Source organism: Lygodium microphyllum, chromosome 4 (genome assembly GCF_053477565.2).
Source record: "Lygodium microphyllum isolate KBCC chromosome 4, Lygodium_microphyllum_v1.1.10, whole genome shotgun sequence".
NCBI classification, from domain to species: domain Eukaryota; kingdom Viridiplantae; phylum Streptophyta; class Polypodiopsida; order Schizaeales; family Lygodiaceae; genus Lygodium; species Lygodium microphyllum.
Window position 1 is genome coordinate 124434247 of NC_141138.1, and position 25763 is coordinate 124460009.

The 25763-nt window shown below is 41.1% G+C and overlaps 1 protein-coding gene across 1 annotated transcript in view; it reads left to right on the forward strand.

Moving 5' to 3' along the window:
* The window catches only part of LOC148037580 (pentatricopeptide repeat-containing protein At5g27110-like), a 112467-nt gene that overhangs the window by 59631 nt on the left and 27073 nt on the right, over positions 1-25763 (forward strand). Inside the window, exon 5 of the mRNA XM_087677121.1 lies at positions 11982-12284. Coding sequence (XP_087533247.1) covers positions 11982-12284 — 303 coding nt within the window. The remainder of the gene's footprint in view (positions 1-11981; positions 12285-25763) is intronic.

A 25763-nucleotide genomic window follows, 5' to 3' on the forward strand; every position in this document is an offset into this window, starting at 1 on the left:
AATGAGAGAAATCGTGCATAAGAGCAGGCTGCCTCCTTTTCTCTCAGATTTCCCTCTTTTATAGACTGTTTCAGCATGCATTTTTGTCAAACCAAATGGGTAGAGAAGTGGAGCTCTCACCACGTTTACATCTTCAGTATTTGGGCATGTTGATCTTCAGTTTGCATTCTCCAGATCATGCACCATAGCTCCAGCTCTCTCCAGTTTGCTTCAGACTATGCAGCCCGCATTTTGCGTCGAAAAATGCGGGCTGCTCCTTGCTCAGCCCCTGGTCACTTTTTGACCTACCCAGGTCACTTGCTGGTCACTTAAGTCTATTACTTCAAGTCCCATGTAGACCTAGTGGACTTCTGGCAACTTTTGGCATTTTTCTTGGGTTTTGACCATATTTTTGCACCTGAATCAATGTGATTTATCCTACAGACTGTCGATTACTTCTAGTTGACCAAGTTATAGGTTCCCATAGACTTATTTTTCATAAATATACATGGTATAACTGAAAATTATATGTTAGATACAAAAGAACTTGTGTAACTAAGTTGGTTATTGGATAGCAATGTCTGAATTTTGTATGTAATTTCCTCATATAACTTCCAGTGAAGCTCTTCTGTGTTCATAAGAATCCCATGATTTATATTATGAATAGTGAACTCTTTGACATTCACCCCCTCCTAACCTGCACATCCTCCGGCATGTGCCATTTGATAAGATTACAGGTCAAGGAGGGTCTTCTTCTTCATCTTCATTCTCTAAGTCTTTTTCTTCCTACATGTCTTCAAGTAGAGGGCTCATATCTAAGTCATCAAGTTCATAAGTTGAAAATTCTCTTCATTTGAAGAGTTTGATTCGTTTCCCAGCTATTGGAATCTTAATCATGGTCCCATCCATTTCAGCCAAAGAGTAAGTAGCATTATTATGTACTACTTTTACAACATATGGTCCAAACCATCGCTTGGCTAACTTCCTATGAGCACTATATTGATTGTCCAGGCTGCTATCATAGACAAGAACCCAATCATTCTCTTGAATAGCTCTTGGACGGAGTCGATGATGCTTTTCAAACCTCTTCTTATTCTTTAATCTTGCTATTTTTAGCCTTTCAATGGTTGTTTTGACATCTTCTGGCCTTCTTTCAAGTTGCCTTATGCGTAAAGACAACAATTCTTCTCTATTCATGCCTTCATCCCAAGGCAAGCTACTCCATGTGACAATGGATTCCTCAATAGGCATAACAGGTGGCTGTCCATATATAAGTTCAGCTGGCATATATCATATCACTGCACTATGGGTAGTTCTATCAGCCCATAATGCGAATGGTAGCATTTAAGGCCATTCCCTCAACTTTCCTTTGCATGATTTTGCTAAAGCTTTAAGAATTGGTTGATGACCTCTTTCACTCTTACCATTGCCTTCAGGGTTGTAGGCTGAAGTAAGAGATAGCTTGATTCCCAATTGAGCAAAGAAATGGCGAGCCTCGTCGGCATTCAATTCCCCTCTATCAGCAGTTACTTTAGCAACACATCCATACCTGCAAAATACTTCTTCAAGTAAAAATCTACAAACAGCATGAGTGGACTTTGTTGTCAAGGCCTTTCCTTCCACTTGATTTGTGAGATCTTCTCTAGCAAGTACTAGATATCTCATGTTCCAAATTCCTGTAGGCATGGTTACTAAATCAATAACCCATCTATAGTGAATGGATAAAGGATAGGTAGGCTGAAGCCCATCTCTATGCTTTACCATAGAATACATTTGATAAACACGACAAGACTCAACAAAATGCTCAATGTCTTTATACATGTTTTTCCACCAAAATTTCTCTTTTATTTTGGCAAAAGTGCCCCATATGGCTCTATGACCAGCCAATAGGCTTTCATGGAATTCTTGCATGACCTGTCTTTGTGTCTTTTTGTCTCCTAAGACATGAACAAGCGCTCTTCCTTTCTTTTTCGAATGCCTCCAAAGGTAACCATCTTTAAGAAAAAAACCATAAGCTTTCCTCTTAATTCTCTTGAATTCTTCATTAGTCCAATCTTCCTTCTTTATCATAGTGCTCAAAAATTGGCCAATTTTTAGCCAATCATCTGCATAATATTCTTCTTTAAAGTGTGAACAAACCATAACAAAACATTGAATATGCTGTTTACTAGCTGTCCATTGTCCTTTGGTTGTTTCATCCTTCCTTATTGCTGATGTAACATTTGTTTTAGAAACGGAACCTGTTGTACTTGCTGTAATTTTTGTTGTGTCTGCATTTTTGACTGCTGCTGAATCAATATTAGATTCAGCTATACTTGTTGTTTTCAAATTTGTACCTACATTAACAGCATCATTTATAAACTCTAATTATTCTTCATCCATCATTTCTTCTTTATCCATATATCTGGCACGTGAAAGCATGTCAGCAAACTGGATTATCTCTACTTGCAATATGTTTTAAATCAGGATTTAAGGATTTAATATAGGCTATCCATCTTAGCATGGCTATGTCGGGAGTGGAACAGTTGTGGTGATCATGCCTAAGAGTGGAAGGCAATCTATCTCTACTATAACATGTGCGCCCATGAAGTACTCCCTGTCACATTTTAATGCAGTTACTACTCCCCAAAGTTCTCTTTTAATCTGAGCATACCTTCTTTGTCGTTCATTAAGAACCTTTTCTCCAAAGCGGATTACATATCTGTTGCCTTCAAGGTCGTCTTGACCAACTGCCCATCCTATTCCAATAGGACTTGTATCTACTGTGAGTATAATGGGCTGTCCATTAGAGTAGTTAGCCCTCTTTAAAGTGGGGGCTGAATTCAGCATTTTCTTGAGTTTCCAAATAGCTTGAGTGTGTTCTTTTTCCCATTGGCCCTTTCTTAGAAGCTGATAAAGACTTTCAGCAAAATGGGCAAAATGTGGTATCCAAATAAGGTAGAAGACACATGCACCAAGAAATCTTCTCACCTCTGAAACATTTGTACATTCTTCCTGCATTTTGCTGATAGCATCTATTTTGGATGGAGAAGGCTTTCGGCCATATGGACCACACATATGTCTGACCACAAGGACTTCTTCGACTCCAAAAATAGATTTAGCTCCTGAAAGAGTAAGATGGACTTCTTTTAATTTAGACAAGATTTGAGCACAATCATTAATATGATCAGAAACAAACTTTCGACATCCAAGTTCATTGAGTTCTTCATTTTTATCATGAACTTCACATCCTTTGATTGGAACATCATCAAGAAAAGGAAGATTCAATTGAGGAATATAATCCCTCAATACTTTATGCATAGCATTCATCATGTGAGCTACTGAATTCGTAGCCCCTTGAGGTAGAGTACACATGCGAACTATGCCAAGAGGCATCTTCATTGTCGTAACGTCACGGGCTTTCCAAACCAAGCTGAAATTGGTCGTAGCCTGAATATAAGTCTCCCATGGAATAGATTTCCCTACCTGCAAAAGCTTCAGCAAACTCATCCACAACTGGTCCTGATCCAACATTTCTAATAGTGACTTTATTGACGGGTTGTAAATCTTGAATGAATCATAAAGATCCATTCTTCTTAGATACGGTAAACCATCGGTTGGAATATGGAGCTGAAGATGGCTCCAATATTCGCATTTTTATCTTTTCATTTAAAAGTTCCAATAACTTAGGCAAATGAGCCCTTGGAACCGGAATTGGTTTAAGATTCCAAGGCACATGTGGGACCGTAAAAATTACCATTGGTGCCACAATGCTTGGATCCACACAACCAATTTCATGTGGCTGAAATGAAAAGGCTTTACCATGGTTCTTTAACATCTGCATGAAGATTTACTTTTCAGCCGGCAAGAGGAAAGAGTCTTCACCAATTTTCAGCTTTTGTAGACTTTCTGCTGTAAATTGGTGACCAATATCTTTAGGATCACGAAGGCTTGGTTGTTTGGATACCCTTTCTGCCAATCCTTCACTTTCAGGCGCCAGACGAGTAGCTACCGGCTTGACCTTCTTATCAACTATTTTATAATTTGTTTCTACTCTCACTTCATCCTTGTTTGGCTGTCCAAAAGCTTCATAATCTGCAAATTCTTGAATTATGTCATACATATCCAATGTACATACCTGTATGGACTGATTTTCAGCTTGATTTTCTGCATGAATGGCTGTATAAATTTCAGCCATTGTATCATTATAATTCAGCCCATAAAATAGTCGTGAAATTTCTTCATCTTTAGGTAAAACATCAATTTGCTTCAGCTCTTGCTCCATATGACTCAAATACTTTCTTTGAACCCTGTTCATGGTTGAAAACTATTTATAACAGCCCACACCATTGGCTGAAAAAACCTGCAAATCAGCTTTTGGTCTTGCCTCCTTCATATGTGGAGGCAATTTTTTGTGACATTATGCACTACCATAGCCTCCACTTATAGCAGCGCTACCCGAAACCCCTTAAATTCTCGGGCATTAGGAGGAACAGGATGATCTCTCAATCGATCCCTATTCCGGTGGTGATTAACACAGATAGTTAGGAATTGAACAGCTTTATCATTATCCTTGCTTCTTATCCGTATCAAGAGCCTTTGTCTCTAAACAAGACTCGGAAATAAATGGTTTTCCAAGAATGATAGGATAACTGCAGGAATCTTGAACAAAGAAATGTAATTCATCTTTTACATTACCAATAGTAACTTGTACATAAGGACATGCTGCATAAAGATCGCCAGAAGAGTTATTGGCTGCCTTCATGCGCCATCCTGGGTCCACATCAATGGGCCATCCACCATTCTCATAGAGACTTCTTGACATAACATTAATTTCCGAACCATGGTCTATAAGGACAATGCATGGAGTTTCTTTTTCATCGATTTTAACAACAATTTCAGTAGTCGCCCTTGCCCAATGGGTACGGGAATAGTGACTACTAGGAATAAAGTGAGCTTCACTTTCTTCTTACATGTTGTGAAGAAGAGTCTCTTTCTTACACATGGGCTGCACTTTAGATTGAGAAGTACCCACCATTATGGCTTCTTCAGCTTCTGCTTCATAAATGTCTTCATCTTTGGCTTCTATGGCTGCAATCAATTCTTTGATTGCCTCCAATCGAATTCCTTGAGTTTTCAGCTTCTCTTCATCCTGCAAATACACATGAAGTACTTGCAAAAAAGCATGTACAAATTCTTCAGTTTCCTCACCAACATATTGTCTTTTTCGTTTAATTACATCAATTATTACATCATGAAATCCTCATTTTGCAATACCGAGAATTTCACCTAATGTAAATTCAATTCTACTTCCAAGAATACTTTCTTCTAGGATCCGTTTAAGATCCATTGCGGTCTCTATGTCAGACTGCAACTTGTAACTGGAATGTTTGCTTTTTCTTTTTCCTTCTGTCTTCTTTGCTTGAGGGGCATCTCCCATGTCAAATTCTGGTGGCAGTGGATTTTCAGCAGCCTTCTGTTGGTCTGGTTTACTTCTTGTTATGCATTTAGTCGGTTCTGAAGAAGGACCCATAACATCTTCTTCTCTTTTTCTCTTTTCTTCTATCATGGCTTCTTGATTATTAATTTCAGCTAACCGAGTAAAAGCTGAAAATGAATCTACAGGCTCGGACCAACCGGTTCTCCGTAAAATATATTGACTGGCAGTGGTTAAATCATCTTTAGTTTCCTTGCCTTGCTCCATGCGTTCCAAGGCCTGCGTCCACACTTTAGATTTTGTATTAATTTTACATGCTTTAACAATTTTATTAGTTGGCTCAATTTGTAGCCCATAAGTTGCAGCATCAATAGCTGCATAGGCCGTTCTTGTTACCAAATCCTCCAATCTTTTCTTCATGCCACCGTTGCCGAAGTTTGGCTCAAGAGGAAGCCCGGTTTCGGTTACATGAATTTTACCATCCTTCCAAAAGACTAATTTTTGTGCTTCAGCTTCACGGAATGCACCGCACTCCCTCTTGTCATGCTGAAGGCTATCACACCAAATGCAGCATCTTTTGAAGCCTTCTCGTTGTCATATTGCTGCGCATTCGAGATGTGAAAACCACCCGAAAGTTGTGTGTGCGATTTAATACTTTATGCACACTTAGTTGTTGTGATTACATTTATTCTCTGCATATGAGTATAGTAGCAAGTATGAAGGGTTGCTTTCAGTCTATGTTGAACAGGATCAAGGAGACAAGACAATACAATTATTCAAACAAATGCATGAGGAGGATATCTTTTTGGATAGTATCACACTTGTCTGCACCTTAAAAGCTTGTGGCATGGCTGGAGCTATAAACAAGGGCCAAGAAATACATGCTGAGATTGATAGGATAGGGCTATTGAAGACAAATGTGGATGTGGGCATTGCATTAATTGATATGTATGCTAAATGTGGCTGGCTGGCAGAGGCACAAGCAGTGTTTGATATGTTTTCTTATCGAGAACTAGGCACATGGAATGTCCTAATCACAGGATATGCACAACTTTTGAAAGGCCACGTTATAATTCTGTAGTGATCTTTTGCTTCATTATGTCGAATGCATGAATCGTGCGATGACATAGATTTTCCGAGTCAGGAATCGTATCTTTGCTGCCAGAATAACGATGATGACCTTTCCCATGTAGCTTGGAATGTGGTTTAACTTGAAAAAGGGGAATCACAAACAGGGTGGATCTCTGTAACTGGGAAATAGAGCTACGGAGGCTAAAGAGGGGATTTTGAAAAGCTAAAGAAGGAGGGAAAAGGAGCTGCGCTTTAGGGGAAAAGCTAATCGGAAATAGAGGGAGAATTCGGAGGAGTCGTATGGAAGAGAATAGATTGAAGGATTGGAAACAGGGGAAGGAAGAAGAAAAAAATAGCGATGGGAAGAGGACGCTAATCTGGGAGATGGCAGAATAGGGGAAAAAAGCTCGAAGCGCAGATGGAAAAAAAAAAGAAGGGAGTATTGCGGGAGAAATGGGAAATCAGGGAGCAGAGCTTTTCAATCACGGTGAACGATATACAACGTTCTGAAGTTCAACAATGGGATGGGGTTTTCTGGGCGACTTCGAGGAGCAGTGAGCTTTGACCGAAAGGAGAAAGGGACGACGCTGAAGAAAATTACGGATGGAAGTTGTTGGGAGGCATACTTGTGATGTCCTTCTTCACCTGCTTTGTGTGAGGCCTTCATTCGAGAATCAATGCTTCACGTATAATGTCTGCTATTCGTGAGCACTGAGTCAGAAAGCCAACTACAATACGCTTCGAGTTCAATCGTCTTAATGTAAAGGACACGAAGGACAAGGAAGGTGAGGAGAGGCTGCAACGACGAAGCATCGACAAGAGAGGATGAATATCGATGAAGAAATTGCAGAGCTGAGGACGAGAAGGATGAAGAGCTGAGGACGAGAGGGATGAAGGCTTCAACAAACACAGTTATGAAGACGTGAAGACGACGAACTGGGGGACTTCATGCTGTTTTTGGTGAGGTTTATCCAGATCCAATTCGAGTAATTGCTATAGAGAGACCGCATCAGGTTCTGGGTGAAAGGAACCAACTGCTTCGTAGGAGAAAGGTCACTTCGGCGGTGATTGAGACTCGAGACTCAAGGGCCACTATCTCATCATTTTCTCACCGCACCAAGAAGAGCATGGAAAACCCCAACAATACCTCATCATCCCGCCGATGCTGCATTTGTAGATAAGAAAACGCCGAAAAGACCTCAGGGACGACAGCTTTCAGCCACGTCCTGTCATCTGTGGTGCCCTGTCAACACCCTTACCTAATGAATATCGTCTAACAGCTATATGCCTTTCTGAGCACTGTTTCCGGTGTGGAGATCGGAGCAAGAAGCTTCCATATTCTGGTCAGCAATTCACTCATGTTCCATGTCTTCTTCAAACATTTCTGGCTCTTTGGGATCACAAAGTCAACAATCACAGCAGTGCTGATTACTAGAAGAGGATAAAGAGGGAACAGCTCAAGAAAAGAATCTGGAAGATCAGATGTTAGAAAGCTGAAAGTGGGAGAAGAACTTTTTTGGCGAGCAGCTAGCTTTACAGAAGGGTCAATGTATATATCTGTTAGAAGGGCTGGAACTACTAAAGTCATATGAAGTCAAGATCTCTTATCCAGCTTCGATACCAGCCAAGTTCGCAATTGAACTTTTGAAACAAGGTTCCTTTCCAGCAATCAGAGGAGGAAGGAGACTCTTGAATACTGAGAAATTGATGTTCAGAGCAGATGAGAGCCCAGCTGCTGAGGACAATGAAGGGACTACATCAGCTCATGTGTTGATTACAATAGATGCAGAGGGGGGGGTAATTGCAAGGCCATACACAAAAGATCATGACACTGTCATCTATAATATCTTGTGTGAGGAGGTTAGACTTGGTATCCCACTTACAATTGAAATCAGTACAACAGTGCAGTAATATCCTTCTCCAAAGGGTATGGACACAACAATGCTCACAGGCAAAGGCACACTAAAGCTAAGGCTGTGAAGTTTAAAATAGTGGTGAAGAAGGTCACTGAAGACTTCCCTAAAGACCTCTTTATAAAGAGACTGCCAAGAGGTGTAGAAGAATTCATTAAGACCCAATAGAAATGTGTGTACGCAGCATGGATGCAACTCAGAGTGACACAGGCTGAAACTGTTGTCAATGTGAGTATTTGAAATCTTGCTTCTCATAAGCTTGGACTCTAAAAAGAGCTTGTATACATGGCATGGGTCAATTGCATGGATCACATGTGGATTTATTATGGTATCACTCTATGCTCACAGTAAAAACTTAGCAGTAATACAATCGTTATTTGTCATCATATTTGTCTTGATTATTTGCTTCGCTTAATCTTCCGTCTTGGAATTTCTCAAGAACTTCTGTAGTTGCGACATTGTTTTCGAAACCCTTCGACATCGTGCAGGCCTTTGGACAGTTGACCGACCCCTTTCTTCTACTTTTACATCAAGCCTTTCTACTTTAGAATTAATTTTCTTTAAATTAAGATGGAGATCCCGCATGCTTTTAATTAGCTCGTCCATGACATCCTTCTTTGGAGAAGGAACAGCAGAATTTCTTGGTTGCTCGGCCATAGAGGCAGGAGGTCGAGAAACTGGAATAGGCTCCTTCATAGATTCAGTTGTTGCAGGGGTTGATCCCCATCTTAGGCGCAATCGCTCTCTTCTAGCAATCATATTAACTGCTTCAGTGACATCACTCCAAGCAGTCTTTAATCCCGACTCAGAGTCAGGGTCTTCAAGTCGGTCAGTTAATTTCTCCTGAAGAGAAGAATCTGCAGCCTTTAAAAATAATTCAATCTTTTGACTTTCCATACCTTGTTGGTCATCAGGATCTAGTTGGGCAAATTTGCTTTCAAATTCTCGATAAAGAGTAGTAGCGGTTAGACCACCCTTATTGGGCCTTTCAACCAATTCGGTGAAGACTTTCTTTGTCATAAGGCCAAAATCTTCAAGGAAAATTTCTTCTCGAAGAGCCTTCTTGAACACAGTCCATCCTGCATCTTTTTGGAAAAGACTATGAATTCAGTCCTGGAGACCATGCACAGCCAGGTGGGCAAAATAACGGCTCCAGGCATGTTGAGGGACTCCAAAGAAGACCATCTTGTCAGTATAAAAGCGAATAAAAGAGAATACATTTTGCCCATTAAATTTCTTGAGCTCTTGTCCAACTGCTTCTAAGGCTTTAATGGCAATAGTATCAATCCGCTCTTCTTCTTGTCTCCATTGTTGTTGCAATTGCAATTGTTGCTGAAATTGCAACTGTTGTTGTTGGCTTTCTTGCATTAGACGAACCAACTGTTGCAAGGCATCTCCTCTTGAACTCGATGATTCTCCCATTGGACTTCTTCTTCCTCAGCAGACCTTCACGTCTGGTTCACTACTGTCGTCGCGTTAAGGGTTGAAGGTCTACCGCCGGGGCTTTAGTGCAGAAGAGGAGTTTAGGATTCAAGGTTCAGGAAGGGGAAATAGATTGGGGTTTAATAAGATCCGGGATTTAGAAATGATTTAGGTACGGAAAAAGAATTCAAGATTTTTCACTATGTACTTAGCATACATGCACGGAAGAAATAAGTCTATCTTGATTACGTCAAATGCCTCTGGATACATACATCATATCGTAAAGGATATTTTCAGATTCTCAATTCATTTATGAATATCAAATGCAAGAAATAATGGCATTTATTTCAAGTACATAGATGGATTTCAACCCTTTGGAACAAGTATTTTGTTGATAGATTCAAATGCAATCAAGATTTGGGCCAAAGATACATGAAATGAATTGAAGAAACATAATTTTAGCTTCAGTCCTATTTTAAAACAGAAAATTCCAGCCCATAATCAAACTCAAAATGAGTCCATAAACTCAAGAAGAAGCACTTCTAATCATTAATGAACAATGTCCTGATGAAAAGAGGTCATTTCCTTCCATTACAACCACATAAATCCTATGTTTGCTCATAAAAATGGACCATAACAATGGGATGCCCTATTTATAACTGGTTATTTCAGCCCATAACAGCCCATATACCTTCAATATCCTCACTCTTTGCTTGCCCCAAAGTCACTCCAGTACTTGGGTACAAGTCGGGCTTCATTGGACCAAGAATAAGGTAGACAAAATGAGAGAAGTGGTGCATAAGAGCAGGCTGCCTTCTTTTCTCTCAGATTTTCCTCTTTTATAGACTGTTTCAGCATGCATTTTCGTCAGACCAAATGGGTAGAGAAGTGGAGCTCTCACCATGTTTACATCTTCAGTATTTGCTTCAGACTATGCAGCCCGCATTTTCCACCGAAAATTCGGGCTACTCCTTGCTCAGCCCCTGGTCACTCCTACCCAGGTCACTTGTTGGTCACTTAAGTCTATTACTTCAAGTCCCATGTAGACCTAGTGGACTTCTAGCAACTTTTGGTATTTTTCTTGGGTTCTGACCATATTTTTGCACCTGAATCAATGTGATTTATCCTGCAGACTGTCAATTACTTCTAGTTGACCAAGTTATAGGTTCCCATAGACTTATTTTTCATAAATATACATGGTATAACTGAAAATTATATGTTAGATACAAGAGAACTTGTGTAACTAAGTTGGTTATTGGATAGTAATGTCTGAATTTTGTATGCAATTTCCTCATATAACTTCCAGTGAAGCTCTTCTGTGTTCATAAGAATCCCATGATTTATATTATGAACAGTAAACTCTTTGACAACGGAGGTAATGATCCCTCCCACACACACATGCATACACACACAAACACACACACACACGCACACACACACACACACTCTCTCTCTCTCTCTCTCTCTCTCTCTCTCTCTCAAAACGATGATCTCTCTCACTCTCTCTTTCGTTGTCTCTAACAAATGTTTTCAGTAAATGTTGTGCTCAAGTGTTCGATGCTTTTTTCCTCAGAGCAGCATCACTATCAACATCACTAAGTATCACTAACAGTATCACTAAAAGCATCGCTAAAAGTATTGGTATTAACATCTCATAGACAAATTTGCGAAGCTAATAGCAACGCATATAGTAACATTGCTATTTTTCGTCGTAAATCACCACCACTATTGCCCCATTCCCTTGTAGTGTGTACTTTCCATGTTCATATTTCTTTTGAGAAAAGAGATGGATGCTAGAGAAGGTAGCGTGATAAAAGAGGGGTGACCCTTCCATACTACTAAAGATATGATCTAAAACCCAATAAATTGAGGGTATATTCATTGACAATTAGTGGGGATGGTTGTTAAATGAAAATTGGTAATGAAAGTCCAAAACAGGGTAGTTTTGAATTCACTATCATAAAAAGGTAGGTTTAGTATTGGGCATATTTGGGGTCAAAAGACCTTAAGGCAGTCATGAGGTGGATGCCCTATTGTGTTTGGTGATACTATGTTTTGTAGAGGTGGCAGCTGATGATTCTTGTCTGATCAATTTCAGATTTCGATAGATTCTGATAGATGGGTTAACACAAGCGACTGAACCTGAATGTTTAATTCCAGTAGTATTGGGTGCAAAGCAGGTTGTTAGACTGTGTGCAAAGTCCTGGGAAGCAGTTAGCTCTCCTGTTGAGCATTTGACACTGTATTATCAGGCAAGACATATGGATACATCTGACAAAAGTGAACTTCACAAGTTGCAACTGCTGAAGGATGAACAAGGTGAATTACTACCTAGTGCGGATGAGAAGAAATATAAGGCTTTGAAGAGAGAAACTGAGAGAGAGATTGCTGAGAGTGCTGATGTGATATGCTGTAGCTGTGTTGGTGCTGGTGATCCCGAGGGCTGTGCTTGTGCCAGGCCAGGATTATATCTGTCTGAGAAAGTCTGGAGTTGTTGGTTGACGTGGATTGGGCGATAGATGGTGAGTAGAGAGGGAATCGTACTGTATTAGTGACTTCTGTGTCTGATGATAATATCTTTGGTGACGGTGGAACGATGTCAAGAGACATAAGCCTGGACTAGTTATTGTGGCTGCCGTTGCTGAAAGCACAGCCTCTCCAATAGATGTTTTACTCATGAGATAGCGAAGGAATCTCGAGATGAGCAGCCAGCATAGTAGGGTGGCCATGGAGGAAAGCAGCGACGTGGCGGCCTGATTGACGGAAGGCGCTTTATAAAAAAATATAAAAAGCCTTTAGGCTTTAATTAAGCTTAAAACGTTAAAAGAAAAAAAAGCTTTTAACAAACTCTTAGTCGTGTTTGACAGAGAGAAAAAACACTATAGGGTGCTTTCTATATTTGTTTGTGTTTTGTGGCTCCAAGAAGCATTGGTGTTGTCATTTTGCTTATGTTTGGTAATGTTATCTTATTGAGCTTTATTCTTTGACAAAGTAATTCAATTTCCTAGCATTCCTTTTCTCTCATGTCTTTGGGTTGTGTGAAGAGCTTATCCTCGATCGCCGCTTGTGTGACAATGTTGGTCTATGCTTTTTCTCTATTATCTTTTATTCAAATTTACATGCACTAAAGGTGATAAATTTGTCTCAAGGTCCACCCTTATAAGTGCTCTATGCTAGTCAAAGTGACTTTTTACCTTTTGAAATATCTTTGTATCACCTAGGAAAACCTCAATGGTTTGCACATCTTGATAGGATGGAATTCAAAATGTGTTGAATTTGTGAATGAAATATCTAAATGCATTGGAGGTCATGCAAATAAAGTATACATTCATTACCTTAAGTGAGAAAGTCCAATGAAGGTTGATTTTTACACAAGATGATGAGGAGGTGGTTCGAGCGAAGCTAATGGTGTAATCACCTTAAGTATATCTCCTTTAGCAATTGTGATAAAAGTTACTCAAGACGAGAGTCAACTTGAGTAGGTCTGAGTTGTTTATCATAGTTGGAGATGAGTTTCCATCTTTCATATGAAAGCAATTACCTTCTAGATACTTGTGAGAATGCACTACAGTTGGTGATCATCTTGATCAAGGCAATGATCACCTTGAGTGAAAATGGCTTATCTTTACCTTGATCAAGATTATCTAATCAAGGTAATGGATGTTAATCAAGGGGAAGAATCACCTTGAGTGGGATTTTTTGGTCTATATGTCAAATGTAAGCTAAATGTGGATCATCTTAGATGACTTAAAATCAATCAAGATCACGCTTGATTGAGATAATTGGGTTTCCAATTAAGTTGATAGAATTGATTAATTAAAATGCAGTTAATGTGGTGAGATATAGTGTAGATGATGAGTCCCAATCAAAGTGACAAACACCTTGAGTGGTCTTGAGTAATTTTTACTTGATAGTCAAGGTGGTGGGTCAATCAAGGTAATGTTCACCTTGATCAAGTTGATGATGGCAATCGACATGAAAGTCATTCAAGGTGATGATTACCCTAAGTAGAGTAGATTGGACAAGGTAATGACCACATTGAGTGGTCTTTTAAAAACAGTGGAGGTGGATTAATGTAGTTAGTGTAATGCCTAGTCTAATTGGATATAGTCAAGGTCAAGGATGACCTTGAGTGGAGTGGATGTGATTTTACCTTGATAGATTAGTCAAGGTGATGGATCAATCAAGATAATGTTCACCTTTATCTATTTGATGATCGTAATCAGGGTGAAAGTTGTTCTTCAATTATATTTTTCACTCTTTGACTGGAATTTATTATAAAATTGTGGATTGTGTTTGTTTGCCACATGATTCGTGTCTTATCCTATGAACATGTGTATATGGTATTGGTCGCATTGTGCCTAGTAGATAGATCAAAGGATACTATTGTGTATTGTGCTATGGTGAGCAGATTATTAGATTGAGTAAGCGGAATAATTATTTTGGAGTAGTGCACAATTTAATACTTGGAATTTATGTACTTTATAGCATGGAAAAATATTGTCGAAAGCTTTATATTTTGTATGCACCTAATAGCGTAAGGACTTTGCATGTGCATATGAGCAATAGATTTACTTTTGATGTATTTATTATGACAAAATAATATTTTTGTAAAGAGAGTGTATTTTCATTTATTTGCACAAAAGCAAGTCATGCAAAGTGAGGAAAAGTAAGAAACACAAAAAGAACTCTTGCATTTTGATCACAAAAGCTTAATTCAAATACATGCATGGGGGAGGTGCTCACCCATGCATGGGGAAGATTGTAGCCAATATTGTGTCCTGCATGCTTTCTTTATTTTCTATTCTCTTATTCAAATTTGGTTTATTTCAATCTTGATTAATAAGTATGTGTTCTATGGTGAAGGTCCTCAACATTGGTATCAAAGCAAGGTGATTAGTATGTGAGTCAACATCAATAAGAGAGTCATGCATCCATTTTGGCAACTACATCCTTATTCACACCAAGTATCACTAGAATAATCAATGGACAAAAGCTTTACATACTCATTACTCAACTAAAGCTTGGCAAGGTGATTTCCAAGGTGCAAAGGTTGAAAAAAGGTTTAATACAAAGTTATTTTCCCTTTTTCTTCAACAAACTCAATAATTTCATAAAAAATTCCAATACAGTATTCTAATAAATATAATTCCATACACTACAAGGATATATTGGAATAGTGACGGACAGTTTCGACGCAAATTAGCAGTGTCGCTATTAGCGACGGTACTCAAACAAAAAAAACGAGCTAAAACCTGAGCACGACATTTTGCTGCAAAGAGCGAAAGAGAGAGCGAAATAGATCGTGGGTTTAGAAGAAAGAAGGAGAGAAAGAGAGAAAGAGAGAGAATGAGAGCTTCTCATCGCCGCTACCGCCATTTGGGAAAAAGAGGAGGAAGTGCACGTGTAATATTTCCGTTGAAAATATATCTAAACCGCAAGGGAATGCCGGCATTGTATAAACAGATGGTGTGATTTCATTGGCTTAAACAAAGGAACCGCATATCCTCATATGAACCTCCTCTTGGGAGGAGGTCATGAGGATAAATTGTTGTATTTATGGCAAAAAAAAATTTATATCCTCTTCCCCCAACCAACGATCGTGCTGGAGAAGAGGGAGAGAGGTGCTAATGATTAAGCTCCTCGGTGGAGCTCGCCAAAGGTTGATGCTCATGCATCACGCCGCGTGGGGGAGGGGAGGTACCTCTCTCTCTCCCTATAAAACCAGGGCTATGGGGACTGGGAAGAAAAGAGGGAGGCTGTGATAATCGGATTTCGCCGTGTGAGAGAGAGGGATCACGCTGCAGTTGCCACAGACTGTGAGAGAGGTAGAGTTGAAGACAACGACATACTACGCTTGCTACTGTTGAAGGAGGGCCGTATGGTAGTTATGAAGGGAGGAGAATGATCGCCTGATGCTGATGGTGTGAAGTCGCCGCCTGAGCACGAAGGACTGGGTCATGAGCCGCCGGCAGAGGGAAGACGTCGCCCTGCCAATTTAGTTGCCCCCCTCTCATCAACGTGGTTCCACCACGTGTTTTTCTTTAGAAGCTTCTTGAAGCTTCTAAGGGCCTCCTCCCAAAGCCCCCTTCCTGTGGATTTTTATATAACCCTTGGAGTTAAGCCCTTTCCAAGCTTGCCTTACACCCCTTCCTCATTGAAATTTAACCCCTTCTTGTGGAGGCCCTTAAAGCCTTCTACTCCCTTGTGTTAGCCTTCAAATTTTTCGCCTCCCGGTTTTATCCCCTTTTACCCTTTCACCCCCCCCCCCCAGTTTTTAAACCCTTAACCCCTTCCCGTGGAGCCACCAAACCCCCACCCCGTGTTTGAGCCACCGTAGCCCCCACTCCCCTTAGCCTCAAAAACCACTAAACCCCCCTCCATGCTTTATAAGCCTTAAGGCCTTTCTCCCTTATGCCCTTCCCTTGGATGGAACCCCCCCAAAGAATTAAGGCTTGAAAAGTCTTATCCACCTTAACCCCCGTGTTTAACTTATTACCCCTTCTTGTGCTTTTTACCCCCTTTCACCCTTCACCTCTCCCCTTGGTTTGGAACTTACCCCCGTGTGTCCAGAAATCCCATCAAGATCCCCTTTTTTTTTTATATACCCTTTCAAGGCCCTTGATATGTTTGCGAAACCACACTCACACACACCCTTTTTACCGTGTATATACCCCATAGGGCTTTTTTAGGCTTTGTAAACCTTTCTCTCCTGAAGAAGCTAAGACCTTAAAGGTCTTATTACCCCCTTCTCGTGGTCAATCCCTTAACGGCTCCTTGCCTCGAAAGAGAGAAGAAGAGTATTGAAGCGGCGGTGGAATTCCGAAAAGGAGTGTAAAGCTGCCTTCATGTTCGAAGGATTACAACTACGATGCCGCCTAAGAAAGTCCAAGGAGTAGTTGCGGGAGGGTCATCTCCCGGTATCCATGTGGATATCTCACCCCAAAACCAGGTTTTTTCTTCTTGGTTTTATATCGGTTTTAAATACAATCATGCAAGATGAATTATTAGGGACAAGATATATTTTGTCCTAGTTATTTACGATAAAGGAATTTAGTTTAATTGAACATGCAAAATGGATAATGTATAAAACATAGTTTTCCTTCAAATAGCATTATGCATTGAAACGAATTACGAGCAAGATTATTTACCCACTAAAGTAGTATATTTCGGCTAAATCTTGAAGGTATAAAAAAACTGCATCTTGCACCATTAACCCCTATTCTTTTTACAACGAATCATCATAGAAGGTGAAATTCATGAAAGGTTTCTTACGTTGCTTAAACTCTAGGAAGTTATCATTGCTAACTGCATATCTTAGGAAGGAAAAGATTGTTTATTTGGCATGAGTTTTGTTCGCAAGGAAAAAGGAAGACTAATTGAATTTACCTAACGTCAAAGCAATAAAGTTTAGGACTGAAAAATCAATTGTCACATAGATAACAAATCATGCCGAGGTGATCTCGATATTAGCCTCTAAAAGTTAGCCCAATTAATATAAACTTAGAAATACTTATGCTGCAAAATATGCATTGGGAATGATTTAAAATCCAAGAAACGTTTATACCTTAAATACTTGCCCACCTTCCCTAATTGTAGGGTCAATAAATCGTAAATGTAAAAGAACTAGGGTTTGTCCCTGAGGTTCTTAAAGAAAATAATAAAAGGAGACCCTAGGTCTGACAAACGTCAGCTTAAAGAAACTGAAACGGATTGTTTCATCGTATATTACGATGTAGGACTTGCGCAGCAAGTATGAAGTCATATGGTCTTGTGATTGATTCACAAGAAGAAAAGTGAAATACCCTCAACAAGGATGGTGGATCCTTACGCAAGTTATCTTGCAAAAGGATGTATTCTTTGATATCATTCTAAGTAAGGAAGGTTACAAAACCGGAAACTAAAGTATCCAATGAACTTTAGGGTTGATCAAGTTGGGTTAATAGGGTACGCCCTAACCCAGAATATAAAGGATCTTGCCAAGTTGCAAGGTACCCCGGATCGAGTGCTAGATGCATTCAAAAGGAAAGATTCCTTCCATAGTAGTTTGCCAACAACAAGATCAATTAATGGAAATGTTTGTGCTTGCTAGAGATTTTAGAGCACTGTTTGATTTATGAATTACAAATTAAATGAATATCTATACTTCATGTTGAAGGCCTGAAGGGAGAGGCAGTTTCAGTTACCCCCGACTGCTTGCCTGACCCTAACCAAGGGGGTTGTTGACCGTGCCGGGAACGTGGATCGAACCCGCCGCAAGAGGTCTCTCCATTGAGCTCTACTTGGAGCAGGAGGACGCTTGAGTGCCAGGGGGCTCTGGCCGTAAATCCCTCGCATTTTTGGGTCTTGCACAAGAGGCTAACGTGACTCGGAATTGGATCTCAAGGCCCGCATACTAGTCTACGGGCGGAAGCTTGGAATAGTGATCCCCGTGGATTACTGGATAGCCTTCGGGCAGATTATGGACAAGCCTACGGGTGGATCTCCTTGTATTTCAAAGATAAATATGATGACATGTTAATAAAGAACTTGTTTAGTATTGTTTTTCTATGTCACGTGATAAGATTACGTGAAGGAACCAGTGCTTAACGGTTTAATTAAAGAAGCTGATTGTTACATGTCCAACTAACGTGTTAGATAATTACCTAACTAAAACAAATCGAGAAAAGTGTGGAAGATGGGCCATGGGTCCATCCTACGGTTGGGTGGTCCCGGTTGGCCGGGAACTTTTCTCAAATCTCGAAGAACAGCGGGATGATCGTCAAAGGACACGAACAACGAAAGCGATGACCTAGGGTTATGTCTTACCCGATTTACGTTGTTTTAGGGGAACGGAATGGGACTAGGCCTTATGGCAGAGAGGTTGAGCTTTGCATCCCTCTCGTTTCCCATTCTCCTTGAACCAAGTGCAGCGTGAATCCGCTTTGGACCTGGCGTTTCTGCGTAAAGTAGTTCGCTTAGGTCTGACGCTAGTTGCTGTTAAGTAATGACCAATCAGGAAAACCCTAATTCCGGTCGATCCGAAGTGGGAACGGACAGAATACTTCCGCTACATGGTAGACGCGGGAAGCCCTAGATCGCAAATCCCGTAATATTCCATGGGAGTGCCGGGTGGAGCTTTCTAGACATCCTTTCCGATGGACTGCTAAGACGTGTCCTGGATGATACTAGTGGACACGTTACAGTTGGTATCAGAGCCGACCAATAACGGAATTGTTTTTATGAAATCTCAAAGAAATGAAGTAAAGCAGTTGTTGCTGTCCAAACATTTCCTTACCTTCAATGCTGTCTTGCAGAATTACGAAGCGTGGAACAAGTTTCTAGTATTTCGAGTCATGTTTATGACTGCAATGCATTCTCCGCTTTATCGACAAAGGGTTGAGATGATGAACATCCTAGAGCAGATTTATAATCCATCACCTTTGTACATGGAACGAAGATGGGCGGGTGCTTCAGGAATCTACTATATAGCCGCCCACCGATTTGCTTATCTACAGACCAACCTAAAGAGGATCAAGTGGTTGGAAGACCTGAAAGTCGTGAAGCTGTTCGTTTTTGTGGAAGCTCACGTAAATTCGACTCTACATATTCGAGGTCGGAGGGTTGAGATGAACTCATATGTATATGAGGAAGTAACTCATGTAATCCCCGCCGACAGGATTAAAGTGTTGGGCCGCCATGAGAAGTATGGATTCCAATGGAAAGGATATCCTGAACTTCCAATGACTTACCGATTCCTGAAGATCCATGACCCAAAACCTTACTATTACACAGTTCATGTAGATAAATGCAATACAACGTTGTTCTCCCCAAACTAAATGTAACAATTGGCTTATCATCACATGACACGAAAGGGCTATGCCCATATAAATACAAATAAAGACTTCTTTTATCAATGGTTGGATGTGCATAAGAGTTGATAAAAAGTTAAGTAGCTATATTGTTTACGAGATAGCTGAATTAAAGATGTAATATAAGCTAACGTCAATTATCATATAATAATGTTAAGAAAACCTTTATTCAGGCACAACCCTAAGTACAAGTTCCTAATTCGCCTCCTACATCAAGTACTGCTGTGATCCAGGAGAAGAAGTTCCTTCTCAAGCAGATTAAGCCACCCGAGTTGACGGGAGAGGCAAATTCGTTCAAGCTGATGCTGAAATTTGGATTGAATCCATGGAGGATTACTTCGAAGTAGCCGGTATTGCACCCGCCAATGAAGCTATGCTCGCCAAGTTAAAACTCACCGACGAAGCCAGACTTTGGTGGAAGCAATGGTGCAAGGATCAAGGGATCGTAGAGGGATCCGTTACCTAGGAGAAGCTGAAGAAAGCCGTGCAGGGTAGATACTTACCACCTGCATATCGCACGCAGAAAATGAACGAATTCTACGAACTAAAACAGCTAGGACTCACTCTTGACGCATACTACCCTAAATTCGTCTCACTTTTAAAGTATGTGCCACAGATGGACATGACATAGCACGTGTCCAAGTTTTGTGCGGGTTTAAATTTGGATTGAATCCATGGAGGATTACTTCGAAGTAGCCGGTATTGCACCTGCCAATGAAGCTATGCTCGCCAAGTTAAAACTCACCAACGAAGCCAGACTTTGGTGGAAGCAATGGTGCAAGGATCAAGGGATCGTAGAGGGATCCCTTACCTGGGAGAAGCTGAAGAAAGCCGTGCAGGGTAGATACTTACCACCTGCATATCGCACGCAGAAAATGAACGAATTCTACGAACTAAAACAGCTAGGACTCGCTCTTGACGCATACTACCCTAAATTCGTCTCACTTTTAAAGTATGCGCCACAGATGGACATGGCACAGCAGGTGTCCAAGTTTTGTGCGGGTTTAAATCCACCAGTAAATACCCATCTCGAATCTATGCGTCCATCAGATCTTCAGGATGCACTCATTCAAGTGGCGCCTACAATTCAGGAGGTACAAGCTAGACCAAGGGGTAACAAAACTTGGTCTTATAATGACCCGAACATAGGAGCATTCAAACCTCAAATGAAGAGAATTCAAGGTCATAATCAGGGACAAAGAAAGAAAGCAAGGACGAATATCGTCAACAACTTTGTTCCTACTCAAAGTAATGGCCGAAACCTCTGTTGTTTCCACTGCAACGAACCCGGTTCAAGAGGCAATGTCCCAAGCTTGGTGGAGGACATCACCACAAATGCCTTTCCAAGGAACAGGCCGGGGTCAAGGAGCCGCTACTCAAGGAAGAGGAAGAACCGCCTGCATTGCCAATAGGCAAATGTGCGAAGGAGGGGAAGAAGAAGATCCAACCATGGAAGCAGAATTCGAAAGAGCGACAGTCCATGCCGCTTTACACAAGAAAGGGCCGAATTTCCAATTCTTGGTGATTCAGACACCGTCGGAATATCAAGGTAAAGGTTTCAAGACATTGATTGATTGTGGCAGTACACATTCCTTTATCTCACCTGCATGTGCAAAAATATTAGGAATAGCCACAGTAGAAGCACCTACCTGCTTGTGGAATTGGCAAATGGTCGTGAGGTAACTTGTACCAGGCAAACTGCTAAGGTGGAATTCTTTCTGGGAGGAAAGAAGACTTTGGTTAAATTCAGAGTCATGAATTTAGGTATCCATGAGTGTCTACTCGGAATGGATTGGCTTAAACCTAACGACGCCCACATTCACTGTGGAAAGGGTCAAGTTTCCTTTCAAAACTCTGAAAGGGAATTAGTCACAACTCAAGGTGAGGCAGGAGTACCAAGAATCCAATTGGCCAAAGTATCTCGGATCATAAAAGGAGTCAGAAAAGGATTACCCGTTTACTTGATCAAACTCAACAAGTTAGATCAAAAGCAAGAGTCTCATGAAGGACCTTCTTGGCTAAAGGAATACGCAGACATATTCCCTGAAGAGTTGACCGAACTTCCGCCTCAAAGAGAAGTAGATCATGAGATTAGGTTAGTACCTGGAGCTGCGCCAATTGCAAAGAGACCTTATAGAATGCCCATACCAAAAGCAATTGAGCTGAAGGAACAACTCAAGCAATTGTTAGATTAGGGCTACATTCGGCCTAGCAGTTCACCGTGGGGAGCTCCAGTACTATTCTAGAAAAAGAAAGATGGGACACTTCGACTATGTATTGATTACCGAGGATTGAATCAATCAACAGTCTCAAGAACAAGTATCCTATTCCTAGAATAGATGAGCTTCTTGATCGTCTTCAAGGTGCAAAGATCTTCTCCAAGATTGATCTCAGGTCAGATTACTATCAGATAAGGATCAAGGAAGAAGATATCCCAAAGACGGCCTTCAACACAAGATATGGGTACTTTGAGTTCCTAGTTATGTCATTCAGGCTTACGAATGCACCTGCCACCTTCAATAGATTAATGCAGAATATCTTTAGGCCATATCTTGATGATTTTGTGCTTGTCTTCTTCGATGACACTTTAGTCTATTCTAAACAGGAAGAAGATCATGAACCTCAACTTCGGATTGTCCTTGAGACAATGAGGTCGCATAAGCTGTATGCTAAAATGAAGAAGTGTGCATTCTTCAAGCGTCAGATTGAATATCTAGGATTCATAGTATCATCAGAAGGAATATCAGTGGACCCAGCCAAGGTCAGAGATGTGCTTGAATGGCCAACACCAATATCTGTCAAAGAAATACGCAACTTTCTTGGATTGACAGGATGGTATAGGGTCTTCATCAAAAACTATGCTTTGATTGCAGCACCTCTGATGGATTTACTAAAGAAGCAGACTTCCATTACATGGTCAACTCCCGAACAAAATAGCTTCGATAGATTAAAGCAAAATTTGGTATCAGCACCTATTCTAAAACTTCCAGACCTCAATAAGGAGTTCGAGGTAGTAACTGATGCTAGCATTCTTGCCTTGGGGTGTGTACTTATGCAGGAAGGTCATCCAGTAGCATACTCTTCAAGAAAACTGAAGAACCATGAAAAGAATTATGCTACGCATGATCTGGAATTACTAACTATCATCCATGCTCTAAAGCTTTGGAGACACTATCTGTTGGGTAACAAGTTTACTCTAGTAACCGACCATAAGATCCTCAAATGGATCTTTACCCAGAACAAGCTCAACATGAGGCAACGTCGGTGGATTGAAGTGTTGGAGGAATATGACTTTGAAATCAAGTACCGACTAGGGAAAGAGAATGTAGTTGCTGATGCACTTAGTCGCAAGGCATTCCTAAATTCCCTAATCTTACAGAATCCATCAACGGCCAGATCTCTAGCTACAAAAGTATCTATGCCAAACAACCCTATACTTGAGTTAGCTAGAGAGGAAGCATGCCATGATTTGGCCTACCAAACAATGCTAAAGGAGATCTCTACCAAGGAGTAGAATCAAAAGTTGCAAGATAAGTATCAGGAACTTTCCAGTGATAATGGACTTGTCTACTACAGAACAAGGCTGTATATACCAACAAGCCAGTCACTTAAGCAGAAGATAATGTGGGAAGCTCATGATTCCCCTTTCGCAGGACATCCTGGCTATGCTAAGACTCTTAATGCAGTTAGGAAGAGCTACCATTGGGAGAGGCTCAAAGGTGACATTCTCAAATATGTCACTGAGTGTTTGTCTTGCCAACATATCAAAGCCGAACATGTCATGATGCCAGGGAAACTGCAACCGCTTGACATCCCCCAAATCAAATGGGAATTCATCAGTATGGATTTTGTTGTAGGCTTACCCCAAGTCTAGGGAGGATACAACTCCATCATGGTTGTGGTTGACATGCTTACCAAGGTTGCACACCTTATTCCAGTAAAGACAAACTATAAAGCCTCCGACATTGCAAGATTGTTTATCAAAGAGATATTCAAGCTACATGGGTTACCCAGAAGAATCATTAGTGACCGAGATTCTCTCTTCACATCACACTTCTGGATAACTATCTTTGAATCTATTGGGACTCAACTCTGTTTTAGCACCACCTACCATCCCCAAACGGATGGCCAAACAGAGCGAGTAAATCAAGTCATCGAGGATATGCTTAGGGCATACTGCTGTCGAGAGCCGAAGAGGTGGATTCAATACTTGCCTTTGGTAGAATTTGCATACAATGCTTCTTATCAGTAGAGCATTCAAATGACTCCTTTCCAAGCATTGTATGGTCATGACTGTCGAAGTCCCCTAAATTTTTCCGATCCAACCCTAAGGGTTGAAGCGTCAAGGTAGATGTTGGAAGAGATGGATGATCAAATAAAGACAATAAGTCAAGACATACAAGCGGACAAGGATAGACAGAAGGCATACGCGGATTTGAAGCATCAAGAAAGAGTCTTCGAAGAAGGAGACATGGCCTTCATTCGCGTACGCCCTAAAAAGAGTTCTCTATCCCTAGGAGATTGCAAGAAGCTAAGTCCAAGGTATTGTGGGCCGTACAAAATCCTCAAATGCCTAGGACCCAGTGCTTATAGATTGCAACTCCCTGAGAACCTAAAAGTTCATAATGTATTCCATATCAGTCTATTGAAAAAGTATGTACCTAATCCTAATCACGTGGTTGACGACCAACAAGTTGTAATGCCTAGTCAAGGAGTCCTTGAGCTAAGGCCCGATAGGATCTTCGATGTTAGGGAGAGACAATTAAGATCCAGAACCTTGAGAGAATGCCTCATTCAGTGGAAATATTATCCCGAAGAGGATGCCACTTGGGTAGAAGAAGGTACTCTCAACCATCAATATCCCCAGTTTATCTCGAGATGAGGACATCTTGATTCCTCCTAGGGGGAGAGAACGTAATATTTCTGTTGAAAATATATCTAAACCACAAAGGAATGCCGGCATTGTATAAACAGATGGTGTGATTTCATTGGCTTAAACAAAGGAACCGCATATCCTCATATGAACCTCCTCTTGGGAGGAGGTCATGAGGATAAATTGTTGTATATATGGAAAACAAAAAATTATCTCCTCTTCCCCCAACCGATGATCGTGCTGGAGAATAGGGAGAGAGGTGCTAATGATTAAGCTCCTCGGTGGAGCTCGCCAAAGGTTGATGCTCATGCATCACGCCGCGTGGGGGAGGGGAGGTACCTCTCCCTCTCCCTATAAAACCAGGACTATGGGGACTGGGAAGAAAAGAGGGAGGCTGTGATAATCGGATTTCGCCGTGTGAGAGAGAGGGATCACGCTACAGTTGCCACAGACCATGAGAAAGGTAGAGCTGAAGACAACGACATACTACGCTTGCTGCTGTTGAAGGAGGGCCATATGGTAGTTGTGAAGGGAGGAGAATGATCGCCTAATGCTGTGAAGTCGCCGCCTGAGCACGAAGGACTGTGTCATGAGCCGCCGGTAGAGGGAAGACGTCGCCCTTCCAATTTAGTTCCCCCCCTCTCATCAACGTGGTTCCACCACGTGTTTTTCTTTAGAAGCTTCAAGAAGCTTCTTGAAGCTTTTAAGGGCCTCCTCCCAAAGCCCCCTTCCTGTGGGTTTTTATATAGCCCTTGGAGTTAAGCCCTTTCCAAGCTTGCCTTACACCCCTTCCTCGTTGAAATTTAACCCCTTCTTGTGGAGGCCCTTAAAGCCTTCTACTCCCTTGTGTTAGCCTTCAAATTTTCCCCCTCCCGGTTTTATCCCCTTTTACCCTTTCATCCCCCCCCCTCGGGTTTTTAAACCCTTAACCCCTTCCCGTGGAGCCACTAAACCCCCACCCCGTGTTTAAGCCACCTTAGCCCCCACTCCCCTTAGCCTCAAATACCACTAAACCCCCCTCCGTGCTTTATAAGCCTTAAGGCCTTTCTCCCTTAAGCCCTTCCCTTGGATGGAATCCACCCAAAGAATTAAGGCTTGAAAAGTCTTCTCCACCTTAACCCCCGTGTTTAACTTGACTTTCTTAGGAGGCATTTCCGCCGTGGAAGCAGCTTTACAACTTCTTTTTGAAATTCCAACGTGGCTCCCTTTTGCAATAACTTGCACCGTCCATCGAAAGC